The sequence below is a fragment of the Manacus candei genome, unplaced genomic scaffold (assembly GCF_025592945.1).
Source record: "Manacus candei isolate 608988 ecotype Guabito, Panama unplaced genomic scaffold, ASM2559294v1 h1tg000047l, whole genome shotgun sequence".
In the NCBI taxonomy this organism is placed as follows: domain Eukaryota; kingdom Metazoa; phylum Chordata; class Aves; order Passeriformes; family Pipridae; genus Manacus; species Manacus candei.
The window spans coordinates 7,126,865-7,144,859 of NW_026138095.1; the positions used below are offsets into that span (position 1 = coordinate 7,126,865).

Genomic DNA, 17,995 nt, shown 5'->3' on the forward strand with positions numbered 1-17,995 from the left:
GGTGCTGCCCTCTGTACTCCTGCTCAATTCTGAGGGAGTTAAAGCAGAGACAACTGCTCAGTGTCCATGTTCAGATGTGTAGCAGAGACCTGAAGCAATCTACATCTGTGAATGTAGGCTCACCCTTTGTCCCAGCACTGCCATCTGTACCCCTGTGCTCTCTGTGTAGATCTTGGTGACCACGTGTGAAGTTGTTGAACTGTTGAGGGAACTGTGCTGGAACAGTCCTGTTATCGTCTCTCAAGGATGAAGATTTCTATGCAGAACCCTTAAGCTGTAGAGGTTTGATCTGTGAACTCATTTGCAAAGACCTGTTCAAAAAATACTTCCATTGCCACGGAATGAGATTGGACAGCAGATAAGCAGAGGAGAGTGTCTGATCCTAATTGTGATGTTGTCAGTCTTTGTACTAGCTCGTGATGTTCTGTGAATGCACACATGGCAGTTACTGCTTGCTCCACTGTTGTAATAAAGTATTTTCAGTTGAAAATTTTATTGTATAAAAATTTAAAAGTCTATAAAAAAACCTGGTGTCATTCATGTGTCTGCATTTCTGTTAAGGTAAATTCCTGCCCAGGGCCTGTTTTTTCTAGTGCTCAAGCAGTGATAGGAGAGATGTTTGCCAGATCAGTAGAAGTGTAAATTTCTGACAATTCAGTGGGGTTTTTTTTCAGTTTTTTATGTAACTTAATGTCACTCTTGATCAAGACTTTGCATTTATGGAGACTTAAGGTAGAAATAAGGGGTCAATATTCTGCTTTTAGATAATTTTAAAAGATGTTAAACACTTTGTCCTAGCAGTCATTTTACCTTTAAAAAAAGCATCTGCATATCCAGAAATGCTCACGGGAGATAAACCAGGGGACTGATGGAACTATAGCGTGGAGAGTTGGGGAGATGGTGGAGTCACTCTTTTAAAGCAATAAAATATTCAAAGGCATGAAAATAGTAAGATTGAAACATCTCTGTTTAATTTTTTTTTTGCATTGGGCTGCTGACTTGACTCCTGCAAGCTTGGATGAAGAGAAAACTTCCTGAGCTCTTGCTGAGGTGTGCTGAGCACAGTTGCCATGGGGCACCTGGAACAGCAGTTTCCAAACTGGCTTATGCAAGAGTCCTGCAGGACTGAGCTGGGTCTGGCAGCTCCTGAGCTCCCAGGACTCGGTGTTTGCTGTCTGCAGCTTGAAATATGGGCACAGTTTGGTTTTTGTTTTTTTCTCTCTCTATTCAAAAAGTTGGAGTGGAGATGCCAACCCTTGTGTAACAAATTTGCAACCAGTAGCTCACTGCTCTTGTTTGCCTTGAGTGTTGCTATCAGAAGTAGTAGGTGGATACAAAGGTTGGAAACTGCAGTTCTAAGGAAAAAGCCTCTTTTCCTGAGAAACATGATCTTACAGGTTGGTGGCTTGTGCTGGGCTGTGGTCAGTCAGTGCCCCAGAGAAGGTGGAGGGAGCTTCATATGCACAGGAGTGATGTCCTGAGGGAAAACGATCCCTTCTTGGCCGGTGAACCAGGGCCTGAAGCCCTCAGGAGGGAGGTTTGACCAGTTTGCTTTAGAACTCTGTGGTTGTGCTCATTGCAGGGCTCTGTGGAGCTGCTGAGGGCTGGGGGGACCCACTGAGGGTGTCAGTGCCTGTGTGTTAAACAGCCCTGAAGAACAGTTTAAAGGTTCTCAGTGCTGCTGCAGTAGTGATTGCTCTTCAGGCTGCTCTTCTGACTCCTAAAAGCTGTGGATACTCATTCTTACCTCCCCTCTCAAGGGAAGATTAACCATACTCGAGAGTAAAACCAGTCCCATTTTCATCATTCCTTAGTCTGAGAACTACAAGCTCACAGTCCTTGAAAACCACAGGGCTTCTCTCTGCTTATCACCTTCCTAAGCACAGCTGTCTCCCAGCTTGAGTAGTTTGTCTTAGCTGAGACTCCACACTCAAGTGTCTCTGCCTCGGAGGAGAAAGGAGAGCTGCCGTAATGAAGTCATCCTTGGCAGAGCTGGTTCTGCTCTCACTCGCCCTTCTGAAGTCTTCTCTCCCACCTCCATGCCCCGAGGTGTTGATTTTCTTTCCTATTTGCTTGTTGTGATTTAGAGGTCTGCCCTCCTTTGATGCTGTTGTGGGAAGGGATTTTGGGCGCTCAGGAATCGCTTTTATTTTGTGTCTGGCTGGGTGCTGCCGAACCCAGAGAGCAGGTGGGGAGGGCAGCCCTTGCCAGCCCCACCTCAAACCGTGAAATTGGAGCACCTGAAGCTATGTTTTAGTTGGATTGCTGCTGTACTGTCTGGTTTATGGGAGTTATGTACTGAGACTAACAAAAAACAAAAAAAGAAGTCTTCCTTCCCAAGGCTTTGGGCTGTGCCAGGGATTTGCTGATGACACGGTCGGCTCCAGCAGCACAGAGGTGATTGTTTCAGCCAACACCTGCACGAGCTCCTCTCCAGCTCTGCAGCACTGCAGGGGAGAAGCTGTAGCTCCTGTGGAGCCCCTCAACCAGATGGGCTTTGCAATGTGCCCAGAAAGTTATCAGGGGGTAGGGGCTGCTCACTCCTGTTGAGAGGTGTGAGCCTGGGGAAGCCCAGAGTTGTTACAGACTGGTTATGGTTGGAAGGGTTCACTGGTGGGGTCTTCCTAGAGCACAGTGCACAGGATTGTGTCCTGATAATACTTGAATATCTCCAGACAGGGAGTGAGATGCCTCTCAGCAGGCTTCTCCAGGACTGCCTAATGTTAAATGTTTAAATAACTAAATTACTGTTGAAGTTCAAGACCCCCTGGAAGGGCAGTGGGATTCCACCAAAGTCTCCTCTTCCTTTTGGGGAACGTTTACACCACATTTCTGCAGAGCAGTTTTCCATCTCCGAGCCTCGCCGTGCGCTGCTGTTCCTCTGACTGTTTATATTCCACTTCCTTCCTTTTGTTCTGAGCGAGAACCATGGACACCAATGACTTCCAGTATTTAGTCCTTGTTTATTTGGAACTTGTCTTTGGCTGGGGCCAGGCTCGTGCTTTCTGTTGCCAGTAAACAGCAAAGCACTGGGATTTCACAAGGAAAGGTTTTGCCTTTTCACGTAGAAGGCGTCTGTCTGTCTGTCTGTCTGTCTGTCTGTCTGTCTGTCCCCTGCCACGTCTGTAGGAACCAGCATTAGAAGAGAACAAGGCTGACTTTTGCTGCAGCCACAGAAGGTGAAGCTACTGGTGTTTTTAACCTCTCTCCTCTTTGAGTAGCCTCTTGAAGTGCTTGGAGAGCATGACAGAAGGTTCAGCCTTTGGCAGCTGAGATATCCCTGGAAGGTCCTGCTTTCCCTGGATAGATGGATGTTAGGATTGTCACAGGCTGAAGTTTTATCCTGGATCCTTTGCTAACATTTTCCTCTAGTGTTGTTTCAATGTCCCACTTACCTCTTGCTGCAGGTCTTTCCCTGCATCAGGGATGTTCAGCAAGGAGATTTTCCTTTGGGTACGTGTCCATGACGAGGAATATCCATTGGAAAACAGTGGGTGTGTTTAGTTAACACTATCTCAGGGGAAAGGCTGAGGAAGAGAATGTGACAGGATTTCATCTTGCACTTTTAATTACATGGGGAATTATATTAAGAAGCATTTAGTGCAATAAATTACGTGCACATTAATAATACATTATTGCACATTCCTTTGATTTATGCCATATAGCAGGATATTGCAACTATGGTGTACAGCAGTGGGATCAAGTATTTATTTTTCTTGTTCTTGTTTTATTTTTCTTGTGTGTCTTGTTACAGAATTAAAAAAAGGGATGAATGTGCTCCAGCAGCAGGATTTTGGCTGTAACTAATCAACAAAGACCTAGAAAAAGCCCCAAAGCTGTCCCCAGGCACACTGTGGTGGCAGGACAGAAAGAAGAAAGGTTCTATGAGAATTGGCAAGGCATTAAAAAAAACAAGAAGAAAATAATTAACCCTGATATCACTGGTAATTATCAGTAATTGGCACTCGGACTGCTAGTCTCAGCAGAGGGAGCAATAATTTAGTGTGAGCTATAAAATTACTTGTTTTCCCTCCTTGGGCAAAAATTTATAGGCCACATTGCCACAGCAGAAAATCACCGATTTATAAATGTGAGGTTCACCACGTACACGGCTGTGAGCTGTGCTAGAGCCATCTGCAGCAAAATCTGCTCCTCCTGCCTCTGCAGCCCCTGTTCTTAAAAACAGCAAGTTTGTGTGGCAAAAGCCTGATCCAGTAGGCAGGGAGTGCAAGGTATGGAACCAAGGCAAGAACTGGAGCTCACCAGGTGTTCTTTCCAGGTGGAAGTACCTTGGAGAAGTTGCCTGAAAGGCAACCCATAAAACAGCCTTCTTTTATTATTTTTTGGTGGTGGAATTACCTTGATATTGGAAAACCCTGCAAATATCTATTTAAATGCAGCCCAGTTATAGCTCTCTGGGAAAAGTCATGTTATGTGGGCTCAGAGATCTCTTAGGGGCTGGGGGAACGAGTCTCAAAGAAAGGTGCAAAATTAGTATCTCAGGCTCTTCTGGCAGCACCCAGGGTGTTTAACTGGGCTCCTCCTCACAGCTGGAGATGTTCAAAAGGGGCTGGTCCTGCCTTGCTGCTCCAGGATGAAGGGGAGGGAGATGGTGTCAGGAAGCCTTGGGGCTGTCAGTGTTTGCAGGTGAGACCAGAGGTCCTTTACAGGAGCCAAGATAAACATCCTCCATCTCAGGTTGAGAAAGGAGGACATCCAGAAACCAAGGACACCAAACACTGGGAGCAGCCAGCTTCCACAAGATTTTCTGGTTGGTTTCAGGATTCTTGTTAGGGAACCATCACTAAAATAACTGGGGTTTTTTAGTAAAATGCTTCTTGCTTGTAGCCTGAACTGTCTTTTTCAACTCCAGTGCTGGCAGCATCGCTTACCTCAGTGGGATAAGAGGAAAATTGCAGCAGTGGGAAGTGGGCGTTGCTGCTGGACAGGACCAGAGGCAGGACCAGGGGAGGCGGGCAGACATCTCTGCAAGCACCAGCACAAGCTCCCCTCCTGTCTTGGGAACTGAAGCCCAGTTTTTCTTTGTCTTCAGTGCTCAACAACATCTGCTGCAGCTGTGATGACCCCCTGAGGCAGAGCAGAACCATGTGCCTTCAGCCCCTCCACGGTAACAACCTGCCCTTCACCAGCAGCCACCGCTGCACCTCGAGCGTCAGCACCTCGTGTCCCTGCTCTCAGGTTGTAGCCAATGTCTGCTGTGGTTTTAAAAACCCAGTAACAAACCTCCTTCATTTTCAGAACTTTTGTTCAACTCTAGGAAATAGCATCTCCAAAGGGGCTGGGCTAATGCTGGGGTTGCCAAGTCCAATGTTGGGAAACTAGGAAATACCAGACCTGAACTGCCCGGGCCATCTTCCGCTGCACCCCTGCCTGTTTCCCATGTGCTGCAGCTTTTAATGGCACAAGCACATCCTCCTTTTTCCTGGGGCTAAGACAGTTTACACATATTTACTTGAGCTCCCTGTTTCTTGTAGTGAAAGAAATCTTGCTCCTCACATGTGTTTCGATCAGTGCTGTGTATCAGCAGCCTCTGTGATGCTACATTGACAATGAAGAGCACAAAAGTGCCCTGCCTGTATTTTTAATCTCCAAGGCGGGCAGGAAATATGCCATTTTTTCATCTGGCTGTTGCTATTGTTTGTGTTGAGGCTGAGGGGATGCAGTTTTCCTTGTGAGGATTTATCAAGGAGCTGAAATGCAGCCTCTGCCCTCGCATCTGCTCTGCGGGAGGGTGAGCAGGTCTGACCTGTGACAAACCCCCAACTGTAAAGCAAAAGGGTGCTGTGGGGCAGAAAAATAACCTCTCCTGAACTCCAAACCCTCCTCTGCTGTTCCTTGGGGAAGGGGGTTTGGATTCAGCCCAGCAGAAGGACTGGATGCAGTGGTGGGATTGCTGCTTGTTGCAGCTGTGGGTGGTGGTGGATGCATTAGGAGCAGGTGTGGATGGGTCTCTGTATGGTGCTACAAGGGGCTGCATTGACCCTCGAGCCAGATTTATTGCAGGTGGGGAGTGGGCTGCCGTGCTCATGCCCTGGATAAAGCAGGATGCAGTTCTGTCCTCTTTGCAAGCAAGGCACCAAGGCTGGGTCGGCAGTTGTGTGGTTGTCACAGCAGGAATTTACCTGGTGTTTCAGCAAGGAGTTACCTGGGCACTGGGTGTGACACTGCCACTCGTGCCAGTGGGAAATTTGGAGGAGAAACCCCTGGCAAGGAGGGGCTGGGGAGCTCCCTAAGCTCTGCCCTGAGCAGGCAGGTGAAGCCAAGCAGCCCCTTCCACACACCCTTCCCACGGCAGCACCTTCCCACTGCCCGCTCAGTCCTTTTCCTGTGGGATGGTGCTTGTGCGGAGGGAGGGTCCAGGGCGGCTGCGAGGGCTGTGCCGGCCCGTCCAGGTGTGCGAGGGAGGAATGAATGCCAACCCTGCGTCACGGGCACCCCCTCCTCCCTCCCAGCTGGGATAAAGCTCGTCCTCACCTGGGATCCAATCTCATTTATCGCAGCTCCCACCTTTCCTCCCTGCCAGCCCCTCGGGAGGAAGAGGCGGCAGCCCCGGGACAGCGAGAGGAGCGAGAACAAAGTCGGTATTTGACGGGAGGGTACAGAAATCGGCGGGGAGTTATGTGGGATCGCGGGCTCGCTGCCCTCCCCGCCGGACCGGGAGTTGACGTTTAACCGGAAAGAGAAAAGGGACAGAAAATAGAGAGGAGGGAGGAAAAAAAAAAAAAAAAGAAAAGAAAAAAAGAAAAGGCCAAAGCTGGAAATCAAGTTGCAGCAGTGAACCAGCACGTTCCCCCTCTGCCTTTGGAAGAATTTCTTGGCTTGGTGTGTGGGTGCCTGTTATTCGGGCTGCGGCAGAGGATTTGGACACTGAGTCAGACCCAGCGCTAATGAGGTTTGTGGAATTAATTCATCTGTGCTCTGTGCTGTCCAGTTCGCTTGAACTTTGCTGCGCTGATTAACCGGGGGGTGGAATAAGGCGCGGGGCTCCTTGCACGGGCAGGTAGGCAGGACAGGGAGCGCGGGGGTCAGTCAGCCCCTGCCTGCTCCTTCCCTGTGTTTTCCTCTGGTTTTGGCTGTCGGACGCCGTCTCGTGCCTCTTGTCTGGCTGCGAAGGGCAACGCTCGTGTCCCGGCAGGGCTTTGAGGGCTGCACGGGGCAGTTTTAGTCTCTGAAGGTATTTGGGAGCGGGGCTGGGGGTGGCAGTGGGGGTACCAGGTGGGAAGGCAGAGCAGAGCCCTTCGGGGACAGGTTGTTGCGGGTTCCAAAGGTTGCCCACTTCGTCCTGCCTCTGTCAGCCCGCTGCCAGGGGGAAAGGCGGTTGTGCCTCGGAGCTGGCACCCAGGGGAGCCTCTCAGGGGTGACAGTGTGCAAGGTCAGCCGGGCTGCGGGTGCCTCCGACCCGCGGAGCCCCGGAGGTTGTTTTCCAGGATGAGTGGCTGCCTGAAACCCCCTGCGAGGCAGGAGAAAGGAGAGGAAAGTTCCTGGAGGGAAAAGCCAAGAGAGAGTGGGGATTCAGGGTCGGCTTTGCTGAACCGCAGGTGTCCGGGTGTTTGCGAGCTGGTGGATCTGAAATGGCCAGGAAATAGGGAAATGGGCAGAAGGACTGGTGTGAGGGAGCTGACAGGCACGGGTTAGGTGGGGGGAAAGAGGGATGAGGAGCACCCGTAGAGGGGAGGGAAAGTGTCCTGTGGAGCCAAAGGAGCAGAGAATGTGCCAGGAGCAGCACGTGGAGGGAATGGGAGGGTCCCGGGGCTGTGCTGCCATTTGGGCAGCCCCCCAAGGAAGGTCCTGACCTTCCTGCCTGACCCTCGGGGTTTTCCCCTGCCCAAACCCGGGGGGCAGAAGGAGGAGAGGGTACTGCAGCCACCAGCCCTTTGCCAGCACAGGGTGGTGTTGGCCACAAACCAGCTCCCAGCAGCTCCAGGTGGGTCCCAGGCTGCATCCTGCTGTGTTTTGTCCCTCGCTGGAGGATGCCAGGGACCAGGTCTGGGGTCTGGAGCTCAATCTGAGAGCTGAGATCTCCCTTCTTGCTGGAAACAGCAAATGGAGACACCCACGTGTAGCCTTCCAACTGCAAGAGCTCTCATGGGGAAGGAGGGGAAATGGATGGGGAAGGCAAACAAACCCAAAGATCAATATCATCTTGTGTTTAAGAGATTATTTGATTTGCAGGTCAAGTTTTTGACAGTTTTCTGAGGGTCTGGCTTGATAATTTCCAAGTTCTGGAGCACGGCCCTGGCAGCTCTGTGCCACCACGTGTGCCAGGGAGGGAGAGAGCATGAGTTGTAGCCCTGAGCCCACAGCCCTGCCCTGGGATAAGGACTGAGCCTGCATGAGCTGCTGTGGCTGTCACTGTGCTGCCATTCCTCCAGATGCCTCCTCCCATCTACAGGGTCAGGCCTCTGCACAGCCCCCACACACCCCTCAGCAGGACAGGGGCGTTGTAGCCATGGAAAGGGCAATTCCCACCAGAGGGAGGAAAGACTGAACCAGGAACTCTGGCATCTCCCTCTCTTTCCTGCTTCTGTGTCCCCGACCCGTCTGGTGTCCCCTGCATGGAAGCTGGGACCAGACTCCTGACATGGGCTCCTGAGTCATCATAACCTGCTCCTTGGTCCCTCTCCCCCATCTGACACTCCAACCCTGTTCTCTGTCCCTTTGCTCCAGTGTTTTTGCACTGCCTGGTTTTTTGGGATGAGGTACCCAACCCCAGCATTTCCAAGCTCCTGGCATATTTCTGTTGGCTGTGCTGAGATGCAGGCAAAGGCTGGGGGTGAGGGAGGAGACCAGGAGAAATGCTGGAGCAGTGGTCTGGGATGGAGGAAGATGTTTGTGTGCATCCAGGAGCTGCCCCACCTCGTTCCTTGATTTTGCACGAATGAACAGATTTCTTTTTTTTCCCCATTGCTGTCATCATTCAAATCCAACCAAATCCTGCAGCTTTCCCAAAGTGAAAGCAATATTTTCCCTTCCAGAGGGCACTTCTGATGTCGAGGAATGGCTGCTCCCATGTTTTTGCACAAACATTGCAGGCTGCATTCCTGCAGGGCCGAGTGGCAGCAGATGCTCTGTGCCACCAGTGCCCTGCCCGCTGGCACCTGTCCAGCGAAATCCTTGGAGGCTGGTGGCTCACAGGGCAACAGGACTGTTAACACTGAGCAGAGTTTTATGGCCTTTTATCTCGGCACTTGAAAAGTGGTGACGGCAGTTTGTGTGTCCAAGGCCCAGGGTGTGTCCGTCCATTCCTTGGTGACGTTTTCCTAACTAGTGATTAGAGGAAGATGGATGAGGTCCTTGTGAGCTGAGCAATCCGGTCCCACACTCAATTCCTTTCCTCGTGGCCCTTGTCATGCTGGCAGACGGGATTTGGTGGGTGCTCAGGGGATGTTTTCACTGTGTTTTCCCTTCAAGGGCTCAAAGGACTTCCCTACCCTTTCATCTCCCCTCTAATTGGCACCTCCCCGTGTCTCCGGGGCTGGCATGGCTCGCTGGGGTGGAGCAAGGGAAAAAGGGATTTTCCTGGCTTTAAAACCCATCTGTCTTGGTAGCAGGGGACAGGATGTTTGCCAGCAAGTGCTGGCGTGAGGACTGTCCCTGAAGGGGGTCACAGGCATGTCCAGGGATGAGCATAACTGTTGGCTTCAGAGCCAGTGCTGGGGCTTGGCTAGGGGGGACAGGGACCACCCAAAGCCAACCCTGCAAAGGGCCTGAGCTGGGATGGTCAGTGTGGCAGGGAGGGAAGCAGAGGGACTGCCTTGGTCAAATGATACCTTTTACCCATAAGAAAAAAAGCACATTGGCTACAGAGCACCTTGGAAAAACAGCACATTGACCACAGGTCCTGACTAATGGCAAAGCTTCCCTGGGTTTCCCCCCAGAGATGCTGCCCTGAGGCTTCTGCATTTCTCATGTTTCAGCCATGGGGCATTAATTGCTGTGATAAATCCCTCTGGGCACAGCTGAGAGGGTGAATGAGATACCAATGTCCTGTCCTTTGTTATCCATGTATCCAGTGACTGTCACAGAGAACCAAGTGAGAACACCAAGGGAGGTGTTCCCCAGGTGTCGATGCTGTGTTGGTTGGAGCCCTGTGTCACAACAATTTCTGCATTCAATTCATTTCCATTGGCTTCAGTGGCCAATGCAGGATGCAGAAGCCAAGTGTGACCTGGTGCTGTTGAGACCAGAGTGGGTCTTTCCAGGGGTTCCCCTGCACCCCAGGCTGTTAGTAACTGAGTCACCAAGTGACTGCTCTGTGTGCTGGTTCTTCCTCAGGGCACTTGGACATCTTTGCTGCACGCATTTGCATCCCCTGTTTTAAGTGGTTTTTACATCCTTTTCACTTACTTCAGAATCAGGGCTGACACAGCAAGAAGCTATAAGACAATTAATTTGCATTATATTTCACACTTGCACCTTCCAGAAGGGAGATGCTTTAAAGATGTCTTTACACTGTTTTGTTTTGTTTTTTTTCTTCTTGGCTGCTCTTACTTACCCTGCCAGGTGCCAAAGCCACCCTCTGGCACAGCAGCAGCAGAGCTTGAGTTCCAACTTTGTCCTTTTTTGTTTACCATGTCCAAACACTGACTTCTGGATGGCACTGAAGTCACATGTGGGTGCAGGGAGAATGGTTCTCTCTGTTCAGGATTTGACCTCTGGATCCACATGAGGGGTCCTGCTGCCCTGGACAGCACAAAGGGGAGCTGCAAGGCTCTCAAGACCACGGATTCTTTCAGCAGCTCCAAAACTCCAAGTCTGGCATTTCCCAAGGCCTCACCCTCTATTTATTGTTGGTTTGACCATCCTGGAAACTCTTAGCGTGATAGGAAATAGCTGAAGGGAGGGGTCAGTTTTGTTTCTGGGGAGTGTTGTGGACAGTCAGTTTGTTTCCATGTTTTGGGTCTCTGCAATGTAGCAATCCATGTGTTTCAGGAAGAAGAGGATGGATGTGCCAGCACAGGCGTGTGCCAGACTGCTCCTCCTGTCCCTGCTCTGTGCCACCGGCCTCTGCCAATGGAACAAAAGTGAGTGGAGCCCTGTCTGCCATCTCCCCTTGGAGCTGCCCCACAAGGACTGTGTGCACCCTTCCTGGGCTCCAGGAATGCCAGTCCTCCTGCAGAGAAGACCCGTTGTGTGCTTTTCCTCACATTTTTCAACTTCCCAGCATTTGGGGCCCCTCTTTTCCTACCCCACTGCTGTTTTGTAGCCAGTTTCCACCAACCAACTAGGAAAAACTTCCATCCCTCTGTGGGATCTGCCTTTCTCATGCCCTCCCACAGCTCACTTTGTTTTCCCCATTCCTGATGCCCTGGTTTTTCCTGGTAGATAACCGCTGTGTGCTGTCCCGGGCAAAGAGCTGCACCGAGTGCATCCGAGTGGATAAGGACTGCTCCTTCTGCACTGATGAGGTGAGACATGGCAGGGCAGCCTGGGGCTCCACTTCCCACCCTGCTGATGGAGGGATCCCACCACCTTCAATGGGAGAGGGACACGAGCAGAGCCAGCTCCCCCTTCTCTTCTGTGGGAAGCCTTGAAATGTGTGTTTCCTTTGGTAAGGACAAATGGGGAGGGAGGGGAGCCCAGGGGAAACTTCCAGGGATACAGGGGTTTATCGGAAAATGTCAGTGTGCTATAAACAGTGTGTGCAAGGGATGGAGGAAGACTTTTATCCCAGACAACCCAATAACTCACTGGTGGTCACATACTGCTGCTGCTGGGGAACGTCCCCAACTCTCTGCCCTGCTCCTGCTCCCAAAATCTCACAGTGGTCTCAGCAGAGGACCCTGCTTCCTGACCTGTGTATTTCCCCCTTAACCTGGTGGATCTGGTGCTTTCTGTGGCTCTGATGTTGGTTTTGCTCCCTTGGCAGAGCTTTGAGGAGCCGCGCTGTGACTTGCGGGAGAACCTGCAGCGTTACGGCTGCGGGGAGGGCAGCATCGTGAGCACCCGCGGCCAGATGCAGACACAGAAGGTGGGTGCTGGGGACACAGCCCCTGCTCGGCTTCTCCTGAAGGGTCCTTCACATCCTTCATCCCCCTCTAGGGCCTTCACCAGGAAAAAAGTCTAGATCTCTGTTTACTCAAAACCAGTGCTCTGCTTTTCGCTGGCTGACGGATCTGTTGGGCACCGGCCCCGATTTCTCCGGGCTGGGGTGGCTTTTCAGGCAAAACAGATGTAAGCAAAATGCCAAGATATGGAGGAGGTGCCCGGCTGGACACGTGTGGACATGGGAGGCTGTTGTACAGTACACGAGGGAGGGGAGCAGGATCATCCCTGCCTTTGCACTTCCCACATACCTCCCTGTTCCTTGCCTCCTCCTCATTGCATCTGCTCAGGAGATGGAGTCCACCCCCTTCACATTGCTCTTCTTCACAGAATTCCAGTATCAACACATCCCTGAAGAGGACCCAGGTGTCCCCCCAGGGCATGTACCTGCGGCTGCGAGCTGGGGAGGAGATGAGCTTCAACATGGATGTCTTCCAGCCCTTGGAGAGCCCTGTGGATCTCTACATCCTCATGGACTTCTCCTACTCTATGTCTGATGATCTGGACAACCTCAAAAGCATGGGCCAAAACCTAGGTGAGACCAGAGCTAGGAGAGGAGGGGAGCCAGCTTGATGAAGGCAGGCAGCTCTCTCCTGCCTGCGGCTGTCAGTCCTCTGCCAGCACCAGAGAGAGGGATGCAGCTGGCAGTGGGCTGAGAGGTGTCTGTTTTAATTACAGTTTCTTATTACCACTGCTCTGTGCAGCCCTGTGGGGGAATGCTGCTCCTGGCCCTGCAGGGATCATCATGTGTGCTCCCTCCCCCCAGCCCAGAGCAGGGGCTGGTGCCCCACAGAGCTGGTCTGTGCAGGGGCTTTGGCATCTTGAACCCCTTGGTGTTGGGGGTGCTGCTGCAGAAGCTCCAGTTTTGCAAAGGGGGCTGCCAAACAGGGTATAGGTTTCTACCCCATAAAAGACAAGCCCTAAGCCCAAAGATCTTAAAAGCTGACAGTTTGTGAGTCTTACCTAAGGCCTGACCAGCAGAGAAGATGCCCAGGACAGGACTTCATTCCCCGGAGCAGTGAGCTCGTAGGCATCTCTTTATTTATGTGTCTCCTCCTCCCTCCCTTCCCCTCCTCCCAGCGGAGTTCCTGCAAGAACTGACCTCCAATTACACCATCGGATTCGGCAAGTTTGTGGACAAAGTCTCTTCCCCTCAGACAGACATGAGACCTGAGAAGTGAGTGAGCCCAATGGGTCCATGGGGTGGGAGCAGAAGGGAGGACAGGTGCCTTCTGTTTCTCTGTGGCTTTCCTAATCTTCGTTGTCTGCAGTGCAAGGTCCTTGTCCACCTGTCTCCCTTCATTGCCAGTGTCCACCCTGGTCTCCCCGTCCCTCAGGGATTGCTGTAGCACCGTGCCAATGCCTGTGCAGTGTCCTCTTCCACTTTCAGACCTTCCCTCCACATCTTGTCTCCTCCTCCATCTCTTCCCTCATCCCTTCTGCCTCTCAGTGCTGGTGGCTTGCCGGCTCAACTCCATGACTTCACTTAAGGGACTCCCTGGCCCCTAGGTGCTTTTTCCACCCTTCTTCTCCTTGCACCCAGGCATCCCTTTGCTCCTGGCCTTGCAAAAACCCCGGTCCCCCTCCTCTCCTAGGCTGCGCGAGCCCTGGAACAACGCCGACTCCCCCTTCTCCTTCAAGAACGTCATCCGCCTGACCAGCAACATCAACCACTTCAGCCAGGAGCTCCGCAAGGAGCGCATCTCCGGCAACCTGGATGCCCCTGAGGGCGGCTTTGATGCCATCCTGCAGACAGCTGTTTGCAAGGTGAGGGTGACCAGGCTTGCAGGAGCCGTGTGGGCTCTGTTTCTGATGAATGGAGCTTGCTGATACCGGGTGATGAGCAAAAGGGCCACGTGCTGGACCCCAGGTTATATATTTATCTACAGTCAGCTCCTGCCCTACCAGCCACATGCTCCAAATGCCAAGCTGTTTTGCATTCTCAATTTTAGAACATGTGTGTTCTGGTGTTTGATCCCCAGCACAGGAGCTGCTTGCTGGGCACTCTGCGTGTGCTCTTTGCTCCATCTCGCTCTGTGCCTGCGGTGGTGAAACTCTGCTCCCTGGAAAACAGCCCACTTAGGCTTGGCTTCTTGGCTGAGGGATGAGCACAGCTCCAAACATGTCCAGAAAAGTGTGGGCTTGCCCTCTGTACATACATGTGCCTGGCATTGAGCTGCTGGGGGGGAGACACCCTATGCATTGGGGGTGCCTGGATTCCTGGGACCATGTAGCTGGTTGTGTTTGCTGCCAGGTGGAGGTGGTGCCTTGCCCCGTGAGTATTCCAGCTCCTGCCAGTGCTGACTGTAAGTGCTGTGCAGGAGCTTGGGGGGCACAGAGATAAAGGTTGTTTCTCCCCCTCCCTGGCTGTAGGATAAGATTGGCTGGAGAAAGGACAGCACTCACCTGCTCGTGTTCTCCACCGAATCTGCCTTTCACTACGAAGCTGATGGTACCAACGTCCTGGCAGGGATCCTGGCAAGAAACGATGAGCAGTGTCACCTAGACAGCCGTGGCACCTACGTGTATGACACCAAGCAGGACTATCCTTCAGTGCCCACCCTGGTGCGCCTGTTGGGCCAACACAACATCATCCCCATCTTTGCTGTCACCAACCACTCCTACAGCTACTATGAGGTGAGGAGACCACGGCAGTGATGCCATGTGGGCTCACCTTTCCTCCAGGGCCATTGCTCCTCTGCCTCAGCTTGGCTGTGAGGAGAAAGTGTTCTCCCATCTCTCAGCACTTAGTTCTCAAGTGCTAAACCAACACCTCGATGTTTTGGAGGGTGCCACACTGTGTTATGGGGCTGCTCTGGGTTGTGGGATGTCTCAGGGTGTATTATTGGGTGCAGGAATTGGGGCTTCTAGAGATCTCCCTGTGTTAGTTTCTGTTTCTTGTAAAGAGCACAGAGCTGGAGAGTAATTTAGATTGGAAGGAACTTTTGGAGGTCTATGGCCCAAGTTCTGTTCCAAGTAGAGCCCACTCCAGTGCTAGAGAAGGGTTCTCAAGGCCTTGGCTCAGGGGGCTCCTGTCTCTCTGCAGAAGCTGCACAAGTATTTTCCCATCTCTGAGATTGGGGTGCTCCAGGAGGACTCTTCCAACATTGTGGAGCTGATCCGTACAGCCTTTGAGGTAACGGCGCTCTCTGGGGCTTTGCTCCGGCTCCAGGGAGGGCAGAGGTTGGCACCTCCTACCCAGGAGAGCAGCAGGAGGCAGGATGTGGCCCCTCTGGAGCAGGCCATGGGGTGGTCACAGGGTACTGTTGAAAATCAACACTGTGTTTGTCTTCTGCCACCCAGCGCATCCGCTCCAAGATGGACATCAGGGCTGACTTCACTCCCAGGGCCATGAAGACAGAGTTCACCTCCATGATGTATGAAAAGACAGAATCTGGCTCCTTCCACATCACCCGTGGGCAAGTGGTAAGTCCTCGGATGGCTGTGGAGGGGGAAGGTGTGAGGGGCTGAGCCCTCCACGTCTGGCAGGGCTGTGGTCCAGCAGAGCTGGCTCATCCCTGCCACGTGTCCCTTCCTTCAGGGCAAGTTCAAGATGCACGTGAAGGCACTGGAGTACGTTGGTGGGCAGCACGTGTGCAGCCTCCCCGAGAGGGACCGGCAGGGAGTTATCCAAGTGAAACCCACATCCCTGAGCGACAGCCTCACAGTCTCAGCCTCGGTCGTCTGCGACGTGTGTCCTTGTGAACAGGTACAGGGGGAGTGTTGCAGAGAGAAGTCCTCCTCCTGGCCACCCTGGGGTAGGAGTGCATTGGCTGGCACATGTTGGGTCCCTCTCGACCCAACACGTGGTCGACCCAACATGTGACCCACCTCAGTGGTGCCCAGCAGAGGCTCAGCCTGGCCAAGGATCTCCATCACTGCCTGTACCAAGCTGGGTGTGCTGTCCCATGGCAGAGCTTGGTCTTCAGGGAAAGAATTTGCCCCCAGATCTGCTCTTCTGATTCCTGAAATGGTCCCGGGGACAGCTGGGCCCGTTCAGCAATGCCTCTTCTCTCTTCTCTTCCAGCAACAAGAGCTGAACTCGCCCAAGTGCAGCTTCCATGGGAACTTTGTTTGCGGGCAGTGCATCTGCCACCCGGGCTGGTAAGGACCATGTCCAGCTCTGTGCCCTTCCCAGGGGTCCTGCTGGGTCTGGGGACCCACAGTGACACAAGCTCATGCCCAGGGCATTCTGCCCAGGACCCTGCTGTCCTCTGCTCTGCTCCCACCTCTCTCAGCATCATCTCCTCCCTGCCAGGCGAGGGGACACGTGCGACTGCTCCCCGGCGTCGTCCCCCAACAACGAGGCCTGCATCCGCCCCGGGGACGTGGAGCCGTGCTCGGGAAGGGGCGAGTGCCTGTGTGGGAAGTGCCAGTGCTACTCCGAGGACCTGGTGCAGCGCTTCGACGGGGCCTTCTGCGAGTACGACGTCCTGCAGTGCCCGCGCACCTCCGGCTTCCTCTGCAACGGTGAGAGCAGCTCCCCTGGCCTCAGCGTCCCCCAGCTGGGGCACATGCTGGGCCTGGTGCCACAGCAGGGTGTCCCCACACTGGTGGCACTGGAACAGGGGGGTTTGAGTGACCAGTGATGGGCTGCAGGGACTCTGTGCTTGCAAACACGAGGGAGGATGCCGTGGAGCCTGCTTGCACCCCAAGGGGAGTGGGGGAGCCGTAGGCAGGGGCGTGGGAGCAGCGCAGTGCTGGGCACTGGGTGACTCATCCTCTTGCCCCCAGATCGTGGTCGCTGCTCCAGGGGCGCCTGTGCGTGTGAGAGTGGCTGGGAGGGCCCGGGCTGTGAGTGTCCCACCAGCAACGACACCTGCATCGACAGCAGAGGGGTAGGTCCTGCCCTGCCAGGCCCACCACAGGTCCAGGCAGAGCTGTGTTGAGTTGCCCCGATGCTGGAAGCTCTGGGCCACTGGGGCTGGCACCTTGCTGACTCCCAGTGCCCTGGGATTGCTCTCGGATGCAAACCGACACCTCTTCCCTCCCAGGGCATTTGCAACAACCATGGGAGGTGCGAATGTGGCAGATGCATCTGTGACATGGCCTCGCTGTACACCAGCTCCACCTGTGAAATCAGCTACTCCCTGGTGAGTCCCTGCGGGTTTGTCAGCTCTCCTTCCTTCTCCTTCAGGGAAGGAAGGCAAGGCAGAGATGAAGGCACATCTCAGTCAGGAGCAAAATCCTGCTTTGTAGCCAAGGGCTTTCTTCACCCTCCAGTTCACCAGCAGCAACTGCTGAATGTGTGTGTGTTTATCTGCACCCTGCTGAAGGGCAGAGGTTTGAGCTTGGTTCCTGGCTTGTTCTGATTTGCCTCTCAAGCATGGGGAAAAAACTCATTTCATAGAATCATAGGAAGGATTGGGCTGGAAGGGACATTGAAGTTCCCATGGGCAAGAACACCTTCCACTAGACCAGATTGCTCAGGCCCACATCCAACTTGGCCTTGAACACATATGACAGTCTCGTGCCTCAGTTTCCCCATTGACAAACATGGGTTAATCCCACAGTGGGGGTGGAGAAAGCTGGCTTTGTCATATTTTGGAAAAGCCTCCAAAACCATGGGAGAAGATCTAATTGCTGCCCAAATGCAGGCTGTTGGTATAAGGGCTGGGCTCCTGGGCTTATAAATACTTTTTTTACAGCTGCTTGTTCTAAGTGATTCCTCTCTTTGACCTTGCCCTGGCACTGGGGTGAGGACACAGCGCTGCCTCTCCAGCTCTGCATTTTGCAGGCAGTGCCCTCCCTTTGCCATGGGTTGTCTCCTGACTGTCCCACCCCCATGTGCCCAGGGCTTCCAGGCTGTGTGTGAGAGCATCCGGGACTGCGTCCGCTGCCAGACCTGGGGCACGGGCAGCTTGAAAGGGAACTGCAGCACGTGCCACCTCCAGATCCAGATGGTGGAAGAGCTGAAGAAAGGTACTGT

The 17,995-nt window shown here is 53.1% G+C and overlaps 1 protein-coding gene across 5 annotated transcripts in view; it reads left to right on the plus strand.

Moving 5' to 3' along the window:
- The first annotated feature begins 5,944 nt into the window (after positions 1-5,944).
- Positions 5,945-17,995, plus strand: part of ITGB4 (integrin subunit beta 4) — a 29,706-nt gene continuing 17,655 nt past the window's right edge. The window contains exons 1-16 of one of the 5 annotated variants that reach the window (XM_051797790.1): positions 5,945-6,913; positions 10,954-11,045; positions 11,347-11,429; positions 11,891-11,992; positions 12,397-12,601; positions 13,147-13,243; positions 13,662-13,833; positions 14,440-14,703; positions 15,113-15,202; positions 15,370-15,492; positions 15,608-15,775; positions 16,094-16,170; positions 16,325-16,536; positions 16,801-16,904; positions 17,061-17,159; positions 17,862-17,988. In XM_051797790.1, the coding sequence (XP_051653750.1) occupies positions 6,909-6,913; positions 10,954-11,045; positions 11,347-11,429; positions 11,891-11,992; positions 12,397-12,601; positions 13,147-13,243; positions 13,662-13,833; positions 14,440-14,703; positions 15,113-15,202; positions 15,370-15,492; positions 15,608-15,775; positions 16,094-16,170; positions 16,325-16,536; positions 16,801-16,904; positions 17,061-17,159; positions 17,862-17,988 (2,020 nt within the window). In that variant the 5' untranslated portion in view covers positions 5,945-6,908. Of the gene's footprint in view, positions 6,914-6,956; positions 7,022-7,046; positions 7,196-10,953; positions 11,046-11,346; positions 11,430-11,890; positions 11,993-12,396; positions 12,602-13,146; positions 13,244-13,661; positions 13,834-14,439; positions 14,704-15,112; positions 15,203-15,369; positions 15,493-15,607; positions 15,776-16,093; positions 16,171-16,324; positions 16,537-16,800; positions 16,905-17,060; positions 17,160-17,861; positions 17,989-17,995 lie in introns of those variants that run through there. The other 4 variants (XM_051797785.1, XM_051797789.1, XM_051797787.1 and 1 more) reach the window with 4 other exon arrangements.